The sequence below is a fragment of the Pocillopora damicornis genome, chromosome 13, assembly GCF_964200805.1.
Source record: "Pocillopora damicornis chromosome 13, jaPocDami1.2, whole genome shotgun sequence".
NCBI classification, from domain to species: domain Eukaryota; kingdom Metazoa; phylum Cnidaria; class Anthozoa; order Scleractinia; family Pocilloporidae; genus Pocillopora; species Pocillopora damicornis.
Window position 1 is genome coordinate 16,756,102 of NC_142682.1, and position 16,835 is coordinate 16,772,936.

General features: G+C 39.8%; 2 protein-coding genes across 2 annotated transcripts; one reads left to right on the plus strand and one right to left on the minus strand.

Annotated features, from left to right (window-relative positions):
* Nucleotides 1–628: 628 nt before the first annotated feature.
* LOC149035731 (monocarboxylate transporter 13-like) lies at nucleotides 629–4,201 on the minus strand. The gene is made up of 4 exons (XM_089191329.1): nucleotides 3,991–4,201; nucleotides 2,351–2,937; nucleotides 1,476–1,848; nucleotides 629–1,134 (listed from the first exon to the last, which is right to left on the minus strand). The coding sequence occupies exons 1-4, from the start codon at nucleotides 4,199–4,201 to the stop codon at nucleotides 950–952; spliced, it is 1,356 nt and encodes a 451-aa protein (XP_089047455.1). The 3' UTR covers nucleotides 629–949.
* Nucleotides 4,202–8,616: 4,415 nt separating this feature from the next.
* On the plus strand, nucleotides 8,617–16,473 carry LOC149035732 (monocarboxylate transporter 10-like). Its single transcript, XM_089192287.1, has 4 exons — nucleotides 8,617–9,045; nucleotides 12,814–13,391; nucleotides 14,888–15,260; nucleotides 15,916–16,473. Exons 1-4 carry the CDS (start codon nucleotides 8,883–8,885, stop codon nucleotides 16,101–16,103), a joined length of 1,302 nt encoding a protein of 433 aa, XP_089048413.1. The 5' UTR covers nucleotides 8,617–8,882; the 3' UTR covers nucleotides 16,104–16,473.
* Nucleotides 16,474–16,835: the final 362 nt, after the last annotated feature.

The window sequence follows — 16,835 nt, forward strand, 5'->3', positions numbered from 1 at the left end:
GTTTATTTATGGCCTTTTTTTCAGGGAAAATGCATTAACTTCGCTAATGGATTTCCGTTTGTAAATGGCTCCTCTAGAAAAGTCGATGGATCATCATATTTCAGCCACGTTGCGGTATTTTTAGTTGAGCTAATTCAAAAATGAAAGCAAAGATTTTGTTTAACAAATAGCGAAGCCTTGAATATGCTCTAAGCACGCAAGAAGAAGCTAGAGCACGAAAGAAGTTTAGGAAGAAACACGAGACGTATCGAGTACTTCTCCCCACTTCTTGAATTGTGGTAACAAAACACGCATTTTTTTTTAACATGGCAATCGGAAATCAAACTACTCAAGGTGTATGAAAAAGTCGAACATGATACAATTTGGCAGATGGCGTGACAGCTTTAGCTCAGCTCTAAGCTTTGTACTCTCTTTAAGCTAAGCTTTACGGGCCCGTTAAGTAACCGGGACTTTCGAGAAACGGGCCCCCACCAGTGGGTCCCGTTTCTCGAAAGTTCCGTTAACTTATCGGTCGGGCCCAAAGCTACATTTTAAAATCAAAATTCAAAAATAGAAAGGCATATGGTTATGGCACCCTAACCAGTCCATTTTGTTTGTTCAGATGATAGTTTTATTGCATAATTTTCAAAACATTCTAAACCCCATCTTGAATGAAAACGGAACAGTTTTGCGGGCCCGTTAAGTTACCAGGTCCTTTGAAAAACGGGCCCCCAATGGGTCGAGTGACGCGCCTGACTGAACGCCTGGAACAGGTTGGTATTTACTTTCTTTTTGTTTCACTTGCAGTTAGTATCAGTTGATTTCTATATTTCGTCGAGAAATTAGTGCAATCTTCAAACGCATGTGCTAAGTTTGCTCTTGGCAACAAAAATGATTTGAAAAAGTTCTAGGTTGTTCTTTCCATGGTCTCACGATGGATTCATTGCTCGAATCTATACCTAGACCATTTCTAAACGACTGTAAGCTTTTCTGTAACCAAAAGTTCTTCGTCAATGGATGCTTGTGTTTCGGCCTCTTGTGGTAATCCTCGTTTAACGCAAGTCATCAATGAAGTGACCGACGCCCCTGCGATTTGTATTGCCCCTGCCGTGTAAAATGGGGTGATGTACGAGCCGAGCTCGTCTGCCATCAGACCTGTTAGAAATGAGCAGATACATTGAGATAAAACAAATTTAAAAGTTCTGAGAATGCAGTACATGCGCAAGCTTGGTTTATGCATGCATGATCTTGTTCTCAACCGTGATGAAATTAAAAAACATTGCAGCAATAATCATTGTCAAATTCTTGCGAAAAATTTTTCATGGCTGTTCTGACGTAGTGTTTCATCTTGGTCAAAAGACTTATCAGATTCATTGCGGAATTTTCAGTTCGGAATGCCCCTATCTCGAAGGTAAAACAAGCTAGGACTCCTGAAGTAAGTTTGACTTTCTATCAGTCAGGCAAACAAATATTAAAGCCAGAACAATGGAGCTCACCAGCTATGGGAGAACCGAGGCCAACGCTTAAACCGGAAAAGAGCATCATATATCCCCAAGCTCGGTTGACTTGGCGTCGTCCTGTGCATTCCAAAAGCAGCAAGGCATATTGGCCATTCATTGCTCCATTCATCAGTCCAAAAACTGTAAATATCGCTGCAATCGATCCAAACGATCTTGCCAGTGGTAAGCAAAGTACACACAGCCCACTTATAGTCATACCCCCTTGATACAGATGGAATCTGTTCAGATACTTTAAGTCTCCCAGCTTGCAAAATAGATGGCGACTTATGAAGGAAGTTATTCCCATGTAGGTATACAGCATGGAGGCTTTGTTTCCAGGTATACGAAGCTCTTGTTTGCAATGCTTTACCTGAAGTCGTAACAAAGGAGAAGGAATAGATGCAAAAGAAGTTGGGAACACAGATTCACGAGATATTGTCACTAATCGCATTATCAGGATCGCGCTTCGTGCGGGAATAATGAGTTGGACTGAAGACTTTTTTTTTATGCTTTTTGATATAAAAATCGATTACGGACTAAAAATGGCAAAGGAACCTCAGTTCAAGTTTCAGGTTGCGCCGCCCCGTGGGTTAAAAACTGACCATTTGATCTCTAGACATTTGGTGTTTAACGAACGAATATTCCCATATTTGACTGCCTTAATTTCTTTCCTCTTTCCTCTTTGCTTTAAGATGTCGAGATGTCACTTGTCACCTTGCCTGCGTTTTCCCGCGCTCAGGTAATTTCCTTCCTGTTACCTCGCACTGAGTACTAATTTGTAACTGGGATTAGTTTGGTTTAGGTTTTTACAACAGTCAGCCGAAGAGTGACATAAAAAAATTTTTCAACTTAAAAAGGAGACGTTTACTTACTATGTGCATGATTGGTACGAAATAGCTGAAATGAACCACAGATAGTGACGTTGATATGATTACAAATGGATAGTTCCCAAGAAGCGAGCTTCGTTGACTTGCTGCTTCTTTCTTCCTCGACTTGCGAGTCGTAAATTCGCTGTCAGAGATTTCGTCGAGGCCATTATCGAGGGGTACAAAGACAGTTGAACACAAGCCACAAATCAAATTTAGCAAACCGAACACTTTTATTGTCCATTGCCATCCCCACTTGTCTAATACAAACTGCGTGACCAGGGTGGTCACGAACATTCCAATGGCCGGTGCCGACGAAACAATACCGACAGCCACCGAGCGCCATTTGACAAAATAGAGAAGAACCATCAAGTAACAGGAGTTGTAAACCATCACATGCCCAATGCCTGATAAAACACCAAACGTTAGGTACATCATCCAAAGTTTTGAGGAAAACGAGGCAAGAAAGAACCCGACTACCCCGAGAAACGAACCCATGACGGCGGTGAACCTGTGACCAAAACGATCGCTGATGAAGCAACCTGCGGGGCTGAAGATGCAACCGCTCGCCATGTACAAAGAACCGATCCAAGCTGGAGAGAAAATGAAATTGTGGATAGCATTCTTAAACTTCGAATTAAAAATTTGCCTACTCACCATATAGTGCTTTTAATACAATTTAAGAGTTATTATCAAGTATCTTTTGGAATGTGTTTCATTTTTTAATTGTCTTTGGCGTTGAAGGTGATTCACATGTATTATGACTAAACTATACGATCCAATAGGGAGATGTTTCGGCGAGGTGACTCGCTCATAAACCAAATCATTATTGTTCTGGGGGACTAAATAAAGACAAAGACCACCAGAGTAACGAAAAACTGACACAAATAATGAAATAAAGAAGCCAGCATAGCCATGAGAGTGAACCTTAAGTTCAATTTTAAGAAATCCGTTCGCAAGGAATTCGACGCTTGTTTCGACGATAATGTCGAAAGGCAGACATGCTAGCATGGGGGAAAAATTTATTAGATGGCTACGGAGCACAGGCTTGTATATATATATAGAGGTGAGACAAACACTTCGATAGGGTAAGTTTTTTCTTCTTCCCAAACCGAAATAATTTTCGACTCCGAATATTATAGTTCTAGTTTTCTGATTGGTTCACTCGATTCCAGTTATCAGCTCATATTCCAAGTCACCCTCTATGGAAATGCACTACGCCAACTGTTGCGATGCTGAAAAAGAGCCCCAAATATCCAAGCGTTCAGGATTTAATAAAAATTTGATAATAAAACAATCATTCCATTCGCACTTGTTGATACGAGATTAGTTGTACTCAGTTCGGCGCTACGCACCTCGTTGGCCATTTACCATCTCATATCCAACGCCCAGTAATGGAATAACTGATGAATTACGCCAAATCACCCTCACGGTTTATGGTGAGATGGTGTGAAACTCGGAATGTAAATTACTCGGTAAGTACTGAATAGAACACACCAGATCTAAGAAAATAACAATGCTCCTTAGATAGAAAGAAAACTTCGTCCAGAACTGCTCTCATGGCTGCAAGGAAGACGAGCTTTAATTCAACAACGAATTCTACGTCTTTGAATAAAAAAAGAGCGAGGTTTTGTAAGTCATTTTACCTATGGCTTGTCGCGTTTCCTCAAAGCTCTCCGTCAAAGGGGGGAGCAATAACCCAAAGCTGTACGATATAGCAGCAGTGATGGCTATCGACATCGTTGATGCAGCACACACCACCCAAGACAAGCAGCTGTCCGGCTGACATTTGGATTCGCATCCTTTGAAGGTTCCCGCAGCCTGATCGTTTGAATCTTCGGTGAAGATTTTGCTCATCGTCCTAGAGATAACTCAAACCTCAATGTGTTGAATATAGAGTGGTATTCATTTGAGCAGCTAGAGTAATCTGAGTTATCTTCATAATTGCCCGCCACCACTTGCGTTATCTCTACAATCTGCGTTAGTGTTGCCTCACTTCACTATGTGATTTGTCCATAAACCTCACACCATTCCCCCAGCCATTCAGATACAAAGCAATAAAGCTAACTGCAACCTGTTTTCACCCTTAAGTGAGTATAAGATCGCTAAAACATATATTTACTTTGAGATCTCATGGGCTCCTTGTGGTTACTTTGTTTTATTTATAACAGTCAATCACAAAATGCCCCTGCTGTTAGCTAACTTTCACTCGATTTTCCAAGTGACCTCCATCTCAGTGCGTCAAGTGTGTTTGGACTAGATGAAGATTTAGCTTCCACACCAAAACAATAGCGCGTGGTGGCGGACAATTATAAAGATAACAAAACTTGAGCAACATCTGAGTAGAAATGAGGGATCCACATTATTTTAAGTGCAGTTAGCAGATGTCTATAGCTCCAGAACTGAGAGGAGGGTCAATACCTTCAAATACGTCCTAAGTGCATCTCATGGGCCACGATATAGTAAGTACTATAGACAAGAGTGCGAGAGGATCAGTTTAACACAATGTTATCATTGACTACAATTCAAGGCCAAGGACTTGAGACGTGTTTTGATTTTGGCAACCTAATAAAAAGATGTTTAGACGCAAAAGATAGACTTCAACCCGAAGCCATGTTATGAACTACCTTACTTCGTGAGTTTTAAACGCTTTAGATCTTAGACTTTTTGAAGCTGTTCATTTTTCTTTTAATTTCACAAAACAATACTTATCATCGTATTATTGCAATTTCATATCTTCCTGTATTTATCTCGTATCCTCAGAAACTAGTTTGTTTTTCGATTGTGAAAGAAAATGGCCAAAAAAAGTTCTGTCACTACCTGTATGAGTTTAAGACCATTTATTTGCAATTGGTTAACAGGAAAAGAAGCGTTCAAATGTATCTCTGTGATTGTTAAAACGCACAACTTTGCAGATCCTTTGTAAAAGTCAGTGATTTCGTTCATCTTCAGACATTAACTGAAGATACTTATCGACCGGTAATTATTTCCGCCTGAGGATAACGGAGGATTTGGATTGTGTCGCGTAACATTAATCTAGCCCACCCCTCCCCCCTCATTGGCAATTAATTTACTGGCGATTCCCTATAGTCCCCTCTTCAAACTCTGCTGGCGAAGACTTATCCCTCCTCCGTTCCCAGTGTAAAACATGTGATCCCCCCCCCCCCAAGTTATCCACTTCTCAGCAGATTAATAAACAATAACTAGTACCTTGAGCAAGGAGGCCAGCGCCATTGAAATATTTCTGTAGGTATCCTCCGCTCAGGTTTCCATTTGTGTCATCATTTATGACTGCAGATGAGGTTTCAGTCCCCTGATTTGCTGACTGGCTAGATGGGCAAATCTTTTCAAAGTTATCCATCGCCTGCAATGCTTCTTATTGTTTTAATTTTACAACGCAAGTCTCCTGTGCATTCTCCGCTCCGTGCTTAAAAATTCGCAAAAAACCGCCAACAGCACAGGTCTAAATGTATGAACCTAGTGCCCAACTCGCGAAAAGTGCTTCGGTAGCGTGGTTGTACGGGCATCGGAACGAACCGGACCAGACCGGTTTGAAATTCTCGTAACTTGAGACTCGCGACGATACATGTTTATCACGAATCTTACCTCACCCTTTCCACCATCATGTCATTTATTTTTACCTCTCAGATCAAAATTTGCCAGCAACGGCACTGCTGGATTGAAGACATTGAAAAGGAAACTATTCCTCAAGAATTTGGACTTTCAGTTGTGGAGAAAGTCTCTGTTCTTTAACTCGTTAGCAGAAGTAAAGTATTCCAAGTCAGTGCATGCAAAAATTTACTACTAATGAGAGGGAGCATTATGATACAACATAGTCCAAGAGGGGGGTCAGCTAAATTTTGTTGTGATACAAACAAAATCTTCCGCACATAACAAACAAGACGTAAACAAGCGAAAACAAAAACAATTAAAAACAGCAATTAATTTAAAAAGTCATTATGAATTACAGTTTAAGATTTCAGTCAGGACGGAATACGTACATAACTGTTTCCTTGGCTTATTAACCTGCCGCTGCTTGAGTAATGAGTTTAACACAGCATGAAATCGCAAATTTACGCATCTTTAACTCTTGCGTAAAGAAACGTAAATATAAAGCCTCTTCTTTATGGACCAGTTCCGCGTTCCGTAATTGCCGAGAAAGCGTAAAGACTGCGTAAAGGATATTAAATGTTCGTAAAGGATTAGGATCAAGATGGATATAATTAACCACTTTCTATTTGGAGAAATACTCAAAGAAGTGAAATAATCATGGCTCGTCCATCTTCAGTCGAATTACCGAGGTATTTTGACCAGTTTCGCTTTTAACACTTTACGCGTCTCTAATGTTCTTTACGCATCTTTACTCAATGTTCTTTACGCATCTTTACTCACTGTTCTTTACGAACCTTTAACATTCTTTAACATTCTTTACGCAAAATCAGTCTTTACGTGCCATTTAATTCTCTTTACGAATCTTGAGTGTTCCTCAACGACCTTTAACTTTTCCTTTGCACAACCAGTCTTAACGTGCTTTTAATTCTCTTTCCGCATCTTTTAACGCGCTTTGAAAATGATGATCAGGGAGTTGTCGTGATGAGACAATCATGTTTTTTTCCCATAAATGGACCCTGCAGTGACGTGTGGAAGCGTGATGCTCTAATGTTTGTAATAAGCTTGTCGAACTTTAAGATCCGACTGTCAATGGTTCTAGCATTGTTTTAGTCCTCGGAACGTTTATGAAGAGTTCCTGGAGACGAAAATACATAGAAAAGAGGCTGCCGCAGATCGGAGGTAGATTATAACAGGTAACTCAGTGTTAACAACTGAGTTGAAAACGTAAATTAGCTACCGTAAAGAGTTAAAAGGCTGACGTTTTGAGCGTTAGGCCTTCGTCAATCGCTCTGATGAAGGGCTAATGTTCGAAACGTCAGCCTTTTAACTCTTTACGGTGGCTAATTTACGTTTTCAACTCAGTTGTTGACACTAAATTAAGTCTTTAATTCGGGCGATTCTTCCGACAAGTTCGTTACTGTTTGACAAAGGGTCGTGTTCACGAGACTGCAATGAGCCTATCAGAAGGCGAGACATCATATATTTGTATTCATGGCGCGAATATTAGCGTCCTTTTGGCGTCGTTTGCGATTACTCCTGGCTTTACTTTTGGCGTCTGAAGTGATCAGTGGACTCTTTTTCTTTCAAAATGTCAAGAATTTCCGACCACATCAGCGTGAGCGACAGTTTTACTGGACGATTCTTTGAAAGAAAACCAATCATTAAGAGAGCAATTGAGGCAGCGCGATGAAGAAAATGCCTTAAAGTTCGAAGAGCTTTCAAACAAAGCGGACTCTTCTTGTAAACTTGTCGCCGAGAACAACTCGGGCAGCAAGGAAACGAAATCAAAGAAAGGTAACTCAAGGGTCCATGTGCCTACAAGCTGTGCGAAACCAATGAGACATTTTGTATAACTATGTAAAAATATTTATATTTATGATATTTGTATTTTTCCGTTCTTTCCCGTGTATATAAACCTCTGGCTACGTTACTGTGAAAATTACAAAATCAAGCTAAAGAGTTATGACAGTAAAATAAATTTCAATGTATAAAACACGTGTTGTTATATATAGGTCAGTCCTTGAAAGGCATGTACGGCATCGTTTTACAGAAGCGTAAAATATCGCAAACGTTCTCGATACGACTTTTGGCAATACGCACTAATATAGCGCATTACGTCGATGTTGTCACGAGCTCACATTTGTTATGGTCTGATTAGCAAAGAGAATGTTGCCAAAAAATTCAGACAACTGCAAAATGACAAATGGGCATGTAAATATTGCCCATTTACGATAGTTTAATAACGCGTAAAGATCGCTTTACAGTCGCCGTAAATATTTAATAGTGTAGTTTGATCGTCCGCGTGAGTGTAGTCCTGAGAAAGACTGCTGTTACCGACAACAGTCCTTCTCAGGACTACACTCACCTGGACGATCAAACTACACTATTACATGTTACCCCCGGGTTCAAATTATTTACTGTATCGTAAATATCCTCTATACCACTTTTTACAAGGCACGTAACGATAACGTTTTTAGTCTCCCTCTGTGATCTTTTACGTACTATCGCTTTCAATGCGTAACGACATTCTTTACGAGAGTGTAAAGAAGTTCGTAAAGACGCGTAAGGAGGATCTTAACGCTTACTTTACGGCATCTTTACGGATTTGTAAATTTATAATTTCACGCTGTGTAAACTTCTTTTTTCACCGAAATCTCTCCGTTGTCGGGGAGGAACAAAGGCCGTTATCTAAAAAGCGCCTGAAGTAGGGACAACTTTCTCCCATTTACTATCTGATCTCTTTAGTACGGAAACCGAAAGGTAAAGCACAGAATCTGTTTTAAATCTGGAGAAAGGTTTCCGTTTGTCAGGGATCATCACGAAAGACGACACTTCTAGATTCAACTGACGTAAGCAGAGGTCAGAGATTATAGGTATAACGCATTCTTTATTTGTCCAATATTGTGAGAAAGTATCTGACATAGCAATGGTTAATAACATCATGGAGCGGCGTCCTGATAGCTTTTGGTCATGCCTGGTTTGTGCAGCATCCGTGTTATCTATTCTGATCGCAACTAGCGGTCCATACGCCTTTGGATTGCTTCTTCCTCCTTTAATGGATGAATTCAGCGCAACCAGACAAGAAACAGGTAAGTGGAACTGTGTTAGTTTTTCCGGATGTCGATACATATCTACAACGACAGACGCGTTTAAAGAGACCCTGCGCCTGAGAAACGACCGATGGTTTCTGGCTAAAAATTAAAATCGGCAGATTTTTATCTTCCAAGTAGAGGTTACCTATTACTATTTAAAATGAATTTCTTTTGCTTCAGTTTCGCTTTAAACTAAAAATATAGCGCCGTGAACTTGTTACGTAACAAGTACGTACTTGGTAAATGTCACTTTAAACCTTGCTAGGCGCTCAAATACCATCCTAAATAGAATGATGTGGTATTAAAAGAGAAAGGAAGATGGAAAATGGGTAGGAAAAGAAAATAATTTACATTTACCATCTGCTGAGTTGAGTTGAATCTTGGAAATGTTATCGCGTGACAGCACTCATTTCTCCAAACTACGGCGGAATCCAAGCAACTGCGTAGAATATAAGTAAAAAAACAACTCTTCCGCCGCCAGAAATCCTGAAGTGAAACAGTTTTATATTATTGCCATGAATGATGATGAATTCAGGTGAAAATTAACCTCAGATAGTGTCCATTTAGTACTTTGGTGGGCTGCATGTATCTCGTTACATTCCAACGGACGTTGCGGGTCAGCGCTTACAGGGGTCAGCGGATGTAAAAATAGAAACAACCAGGTAATCATGGCGGATGCCTGTACTTAGTCAAAAGAGGGTCTCCTGGACTGCGGATCCTCACATGGTCGCACGGAGACAATGTTTCTGTATGAATGTCGAGATGATGTAACTACACATCAGAAAATTGTTTTTTGTCGCGTGCAAACTTGAAAGAATATGAGATCATCCCGCAAAGGGCCGTTTGTCTCATGAAGAAGTGAAAACATTACGTACGCGTGTTTGTGCTCGCCATCGCTTAGGTATATATCGACACAGATATATCAAACAACTGAAACACCTCCTTAGCCATGGCAGGGTTGATCACGTCACGACTTTTGACGCTGGTAGGTGGTCCTTTGTGCCCTGGATAATGCTCCAGTACTTGCCCATACCATAGCGAAATGGTATGGGCAAGTATAATTTCAGCATAATCATCGCTGAAATTTTGTTTTCCTTGTCGACGTTTAGGATATATATTTGCAAATTTGCAAATTGTCGGATGTGAATGGCAGAAAGTTTGTTGCCGGTCTTTTCTCCTTGTTCCCAGCTGCGACTCTTTTCGTCAAGTGCTTGTTACATTTACTACAGGGTATCCTGTAGTTCTGGGTATCACGACTCGGGGTGGGAGTAATTTTTCGTACAAAATGACTTTTTTCTTCCATTACGAGGAGATTTTGAATTTCATCGACTACGTAATATCAGTTTTTCAGCTACCTTACAATAACACTTCTAAGACACATAACTTTTTTAAGTTTGCAAAACATGCTTCAATAGACTTTTTACAGTTCCCGGCGCCACATTGGATTAGTAACCGCGCACATTCGATAAAGAGGCTGGGGTTGACCCGGCGGTTCTTTCAAACAGCTCATCTGCTGACATTTCACGTTCTAATGCACTTTTCAATGCGATTTCTCCCTTCAAAATAGTTCTTTAATACAACAATATGGAAATTTCGTCATTAGATGACATCCAGAAACTCGAAGCAAAAGATCTCAGGGAGATTTTAAAATCTAATTCAAAATCGACGGGTGGAATTAGAGCCGACTTAGTGTTGAAAGTTTATGCTTTGCTGATGTAACGCGTCCTTCCATCCAGTAGTGGAGAAAACCGAGAACTTCTTACAGATGTCCAGGACCTAGAACAAAGCCAGAGCGACTTCAGATAGGAAGAAACTATGGTAAGGATTTCAACCCTTGGATGGTCGAGCGATCTCCGTAATTTACCCGAGACAAATTTCATTCAGCTTTACGATTACCCTGTTGTTTCACGAAAATATCGCCACATCGTGTTTAGAGGAACGCATTGCAGGGAGTTCGATATGGTATCCGTATTGGATTACTATGCTATCATAAAAAACAAAAACAACAATTACTGAAAACTACTTTTGTCACAATTACTACCAAATTTGTGTCAGTTTCCTGGGTTTGCCAGTGTCTTGGTTATTCTATTAAAAGCAATTACTTTCCGAGATTTTCTCTGTTAGAAAAAAAAAAACTCTATCGAACTTAAAACAATTTAGGTACCTAATAGAAAATTTGTACTAATTTTGCAACAATCGTTATCCTCATCCATAATTCACAGAGAATAAGATAAGTATAGAACGATAAATACTTAGCAAAAATACATGCCTCCGTGCATAAACTTGAAGAAGTGAAAGCTCGTAGGCAAACCATTAGGGCCATAAAATGTATTCGAATAACCAAAAGCGGCACACTGCTTTCCTTTCTTTTCGGGAGGAAAATTAGCTTTATCGAGATTTCGGCTAGGATCATCCATTTCCCTTAAAAATCGAATAATTTTACTTCCCACTGACGAATTTCACCTAAAGCGCTCACAGAGATTTAACGCAAGTCAACCCCAGTCTCGTTCTCACGTGTGCGCGGTTGCACGTCCAATATGGCGCTGGGAACTGTGAAAAGGTCTATTCGACGCTACTCAAGTCATCCTCAGTTGAAGATAATCGTGTTACAATTTGAATACGTTCTCGAATTGCACTATACTTGTATGAATTCGTGAACTATGTAAATAAAATATATATATTAGGCATCACAGGAAGGTAACAGAAGGATTTTGAGGTAATCAAGAAAAAAGAGCTTGAAACATGCAAAGCTTTGTCCGACACATGGTGCTAAAATGTTTCGCGTGGAAAATCCCATTCCACAGCAGGGTGTACTTGAGAACCTTGCATCGGACAAGGTTTCACACGTCCACAAGCACTGGCAATCCAATTCAGTCATCTAAACCTTGTCAAGACTTGTGCTCTGCAGAATCATCTTTCGCGATTTTGGATTCTGCCATCTAAATTTCGAATAAAGATGAAAGAGGCCATGAATATTAAATGGAAGAATTCGAATTAATACTAACAGCTGAAACAATTAGATTCATCTCTCTATTTTAACTTAATTTATTTTTTTATCAAATTTATCACTAATATTTAACTTATGTTTTTTTTTATTAGTATATATTGTATAAGCTTTTTCTGGGTTACTTCAAAATACCAATATTGCCTTTCTGAGCTTCTGCTATATTTTTTTTCAAATAATTCACGTAATCTAACATCGTAATTAAAAAACGTTTTGTTCAGTTAAATTCAAATTGGAACACGAGCGACTGCATCTGAAAATGAGATGAGTAAAGTCGAAACATGAGTAACAAACTTAAAACTATTTTTTTATGGGATTAAATATATATAACTATCTGCTCAACATTGACCATTTTTGAAAGGTTTGGATGTATTTAAGAGTAAACTACACTGTAGTAAAAGTCATCTGCCTGTTTCCAGAGGTTTAAAGTTTTTTTCGAAAATTGTTATTTATACAATTATGGTATCATTTTTCGAACTCAGGGCGACAAAAAAAGTTTTGTTAAAATTCGAAGTCACCTTGGCTTAAATCATTCAACATTTTTCATCACCTTATCATATGGCGAAACCACAAAAAAATGATAATAAGTAAACAAGCTTAGTCACGTACAGACTGAATTGATATTACCTCGTTCGATATCAGTTTCATTTACCCTAGACATAATCCGAGTTTTTATGAAGACGCGTCAGTCACCCTATCCCCACCCCACTCTGCAGCCAATGTCCTGTGTAATTTAAAAGTGTTTTGTACTTTTTTTCTAGCATGGGTTGGATCCTTAAACACTGCTTGTGGCTACATTCTTAACCCATTCAGCGTCTATGTTACGGATCGTTTCGGCTTCCGGGCTACCGCCATTCTGGGATCTGTTTCGAGCTTAATAGGCGTAGGCCTGGCTTCATTCTCTGCTCAGCTATGGATGATGTACCCAACTTATGGCTTCTTGATGGGGTTTGGAAACACAACGATCTATAGTACATCGATGCTGGTCGTTTTAAAGTATTTTGTGAAATGGCGTTCTGTGGCGGTCGGACTCGTCGCATCGGCAACATCGGTTGCTGTGTTTGCCATGACACAATTTGTTCAAGCACTACTAAGTGCCTTTGGCTGGCGATGGGCCATGCGAGGAATAGCGAGTCTGTTTTTGATGTGCGGTTTGTGTTCAGCTTTATATCTACCGGTCAACAAGGCGAAGGAGAGTGATGAACAAACTTCGGATAGAATTGGAACAGACAAGAAGAAGGAGAATGAACCACATGTACTGAAGAACCGCCGATTTTTGGTATTTTGCTCTGCAAATACAATTGTCATGTTTGGATACTACATTCCAGTTGTACACATCGTAAGTTGTCTTTTCTCATTTCCACTTCGTAATTTTATCCCTTAAACATAAATCATCTTAATGAAGAATTTAGATATATGAAAATTCACATATTTGCACTGCGGTGGAGAGATGAAATTAGAAGATCCTCGCAGCTAAGAACACTACTGAAACTAGTAGTTGTAAATAGGACCTGAAAAAAAATTCAGGCCCGTACGGGATTTGGTAGAGCGCTACACCGGTATCGCAGAGGTCATGGGTTCAAATCCCGTACGGGCCTGAATTTTTTTCAGGTCCTATTTACAACTACTAGTTTCAGTAGTGTTCTTAGCTGCGAGGATCTTCTAATTTCATCTCTCCACCGCAGTGCAAATATGTGAATTTTCATATATCTAAATTCTTCATTCACTTGGATGTTTATTTGTACCCAATTCATTGACCAGCTCCCAGTTGGCTTGTTAGCTCAATTGGTAGAGCGCTACACCGGTATCGCAGAGGTCATGGGTTCAAATCCCGTACGGGCCTGAATTTTTTTCAGGTCCTATTTACAACTACTAGTTTCAGTAGTGTTCTTAGCTGCGAGGATCTTCTAATTTCATAAATCATCTTCTTCTCCTCTTTCTGAGGGTAAGTCTTTTGGGGGTCATTTGGGGTGGGAATGTTCACAGCTTTTAAACTCTGGAATGGATTATCGTTGTGAGCTATGAAAATCTGGAATTTGTTCTTATTTATATCAAGGGTTATCGCTGTGACGTGAGCGACAAAAGTCTGTGAATGACCGCTGTACGTATGTGGGGCTCAACGCGGTGATGCCTTCTAGGCTAACGGTTAAAATTTTGGTCATTTTACGGCTAACACTTTTTTCTGTTGTCAACAAACCTTTTTTTAACTGTTAATTTTTTTACGACTAACGGTTAAAACTTGTCAATTTTTACGCCTAACAGCAAAATTTTTAAGCCGTTTTACGTTTAATGGTTAACACCATTGAGACCCTCCTGTATGTGTCGTGTGAAGTGTTACCATATGGTATATGTTCGCGAAAAAAGAAACGCGAAGACAAGAATCAAGTGGCTAGGACGCGACATTTGAAATAATCTCAGTGACGTGATGGTCATACTCAATAATAAGTAGAAGTGTAGCTAAAATTATTTGGTGTTTGCCTTGGATTTTCAAACAGTGGTTTTAGCGTTTCACGTTGGATTCTAGGATTAAACCGTTTTCCACGCTCTCAACTCAGTCAGACTAACAAACTTTCTCGCTGAATTTTAAGAGCCGGAAGTCTTGGCGATGTAACGGATTCTGCTTATTAGGTCAATTCGAAAATTTACCGTTACGTCACGCTTGATTTGCAAGATTTCCTTTAAATGATGATCGTGTATCGTTAGAGTGGTCCAGAGAGGAGAAGCGAGAATGGCGACTTGTCAAATAGTGAAGAGTATTGTCAGTAAGAACTTCCAACCAGTTCTTGTAAGCGGAGTAAATGACTTAATATAACTCAACCTCATTAATATTTGCAGATCAAACATTGTAAGCAAGAACTCCAGATTCCTGAACATAAATCCTTCATACTCTTCACTTACCTCGCTGGAGCGTCTGTTATCAGCCGCCTTGCGTTCTGCAAATTGGGAGACTTTCAATGCGTCAGCCGTTTCTTTCTTTATCAAGTGTCCGTGGTCATATATGGGATATGTGTGTTATCATTACCATTTGTAAAAACGTTTAACTCTTTGGTGATAATATTTGTTGTTTTTGGACTTATGGACGGCGGTGCACTGGGTCAGTTTTCCCTTCTTGTCCTAGGCTGCGTCGGTCAAAGAAAAGTGAATCAAGGCTGGGGTTACGCCATGTTTAGTGTAGGTTTTGGAGTCGGCACTGGACCTCCACTCGCAGGTAAAAATTAATTTACAATAAGTCCTATTGATCATGTGATACTATACAAGTCGTTGCATGTGCCATTATGGGCTAAATTAAATAATTAGGAACTAGAAGAGTTCCCGAAGGTTATCATGGGTATGCAATCCGAGACTCAGTGAAAGATTTGCATTTGGCGCCGGTAAAAATTTTTATCACCTTTTTTTCTGAGGGAGGGGGGGGGGAGCGGGAAGCATACATATTTTTCATTGTAACAATGAAACTTATTAATTATATTGGTACCTCGGGTTACATTGATTAACATTTGTGCATAGCGACCACCACTAAGAAGTCCGAAAGGAACTGGAACGGGTGAAAATGAAGAGGAACGAAACAAATTCATTCTTTAACAATCAGGATCAAAACAGAAAACCAATGGCGACTTGATCACTCGTGTTTTCCCGCGCTTTTTTACCCGCTCTTCAGGCAGTTTGTTTGTTTTTACTTCGGGTTCTCATTGGCTCAGGGAGATATTTGCCCTGCTATGATTGGCTGTTGTGTTTGCTTTGGTTTTGGTTTTATGACACTCAGTGTCACTAACATGACGATGTAATTTCACACGATGTGATCTCGCTTTCTTAACTTGCTTTGATGCTGAATCCTTACTTTGCTATTTACGTCATTTGTGAAACAGGTTTTATGGCGGACGAGAGTGGTTCCTACGCAGTAGCCTTTTATTTATCAGGAGTAGTGCTTATAGCTGGAGCTGCTATCACACTGCTGATGAAGTTTGTAAAGCAACCAGACGTAACCGAAGGCCCTGAAGAAGTCAAAGCCCAAGAAATGGGAATTCTGATTGTAGAGAAAGTCACCGTTCTTTAATTGAGTTCGGAGAGAAGAAAATTTCCAGGTCAATTTACAAAAATTTCACAAAATAATACTCATCACCGTATTATTGCAATTTCATATCTTCCTGTATTTATTTCGTATCCTCAGAAACTAGTTTGTTTTCCGATTGTGAAAGAAAATGGCTTTTAATATATGTCGGTTTAAATGGTGGCCCACAGCACAAGGAGGAGTTCGAATTCTGAGGCAAATCAACCACCAGAAGGATGTGGTTATTACTACGTTGTCATGCAGAACAGTGCAAAAGAAGCAAAACAACAACAACAACAAAAAAAGTTCTGTCACTACCTGTATGAGTTTAAGACCATTTATTTGCAATTGGTTAACAGGAAAAGAAGCGTTCAAATGTATCTCTGTGATTATTAAAACGCACAACTCTGCAGATCCTTTGTAGAAGTCAGTGATTTCGTTCATCTTCAGACATTAACTGAAGATACTTATCGACCGGTAATTATTTACCGCCTGAAGATAACGGATGAATTGGATTGTGTCGCGATAACAATAATCTGGCCCACTCCTCCCCCCTCACTGGAAATTAATTTACTGGCAATTCCCTATAGTTCCCCCTTCAAACTCTGCTGGCGACGACTTATCCCTCCTCCGTTCCCAGTGTAAAACATTTGATCCCCCTTAAAGTTATCCACTTCTCAGCAGACTAAACAATAACTAGTACCTTGAGCAAGGAGGCCAGCGTCATTGAAATATTCT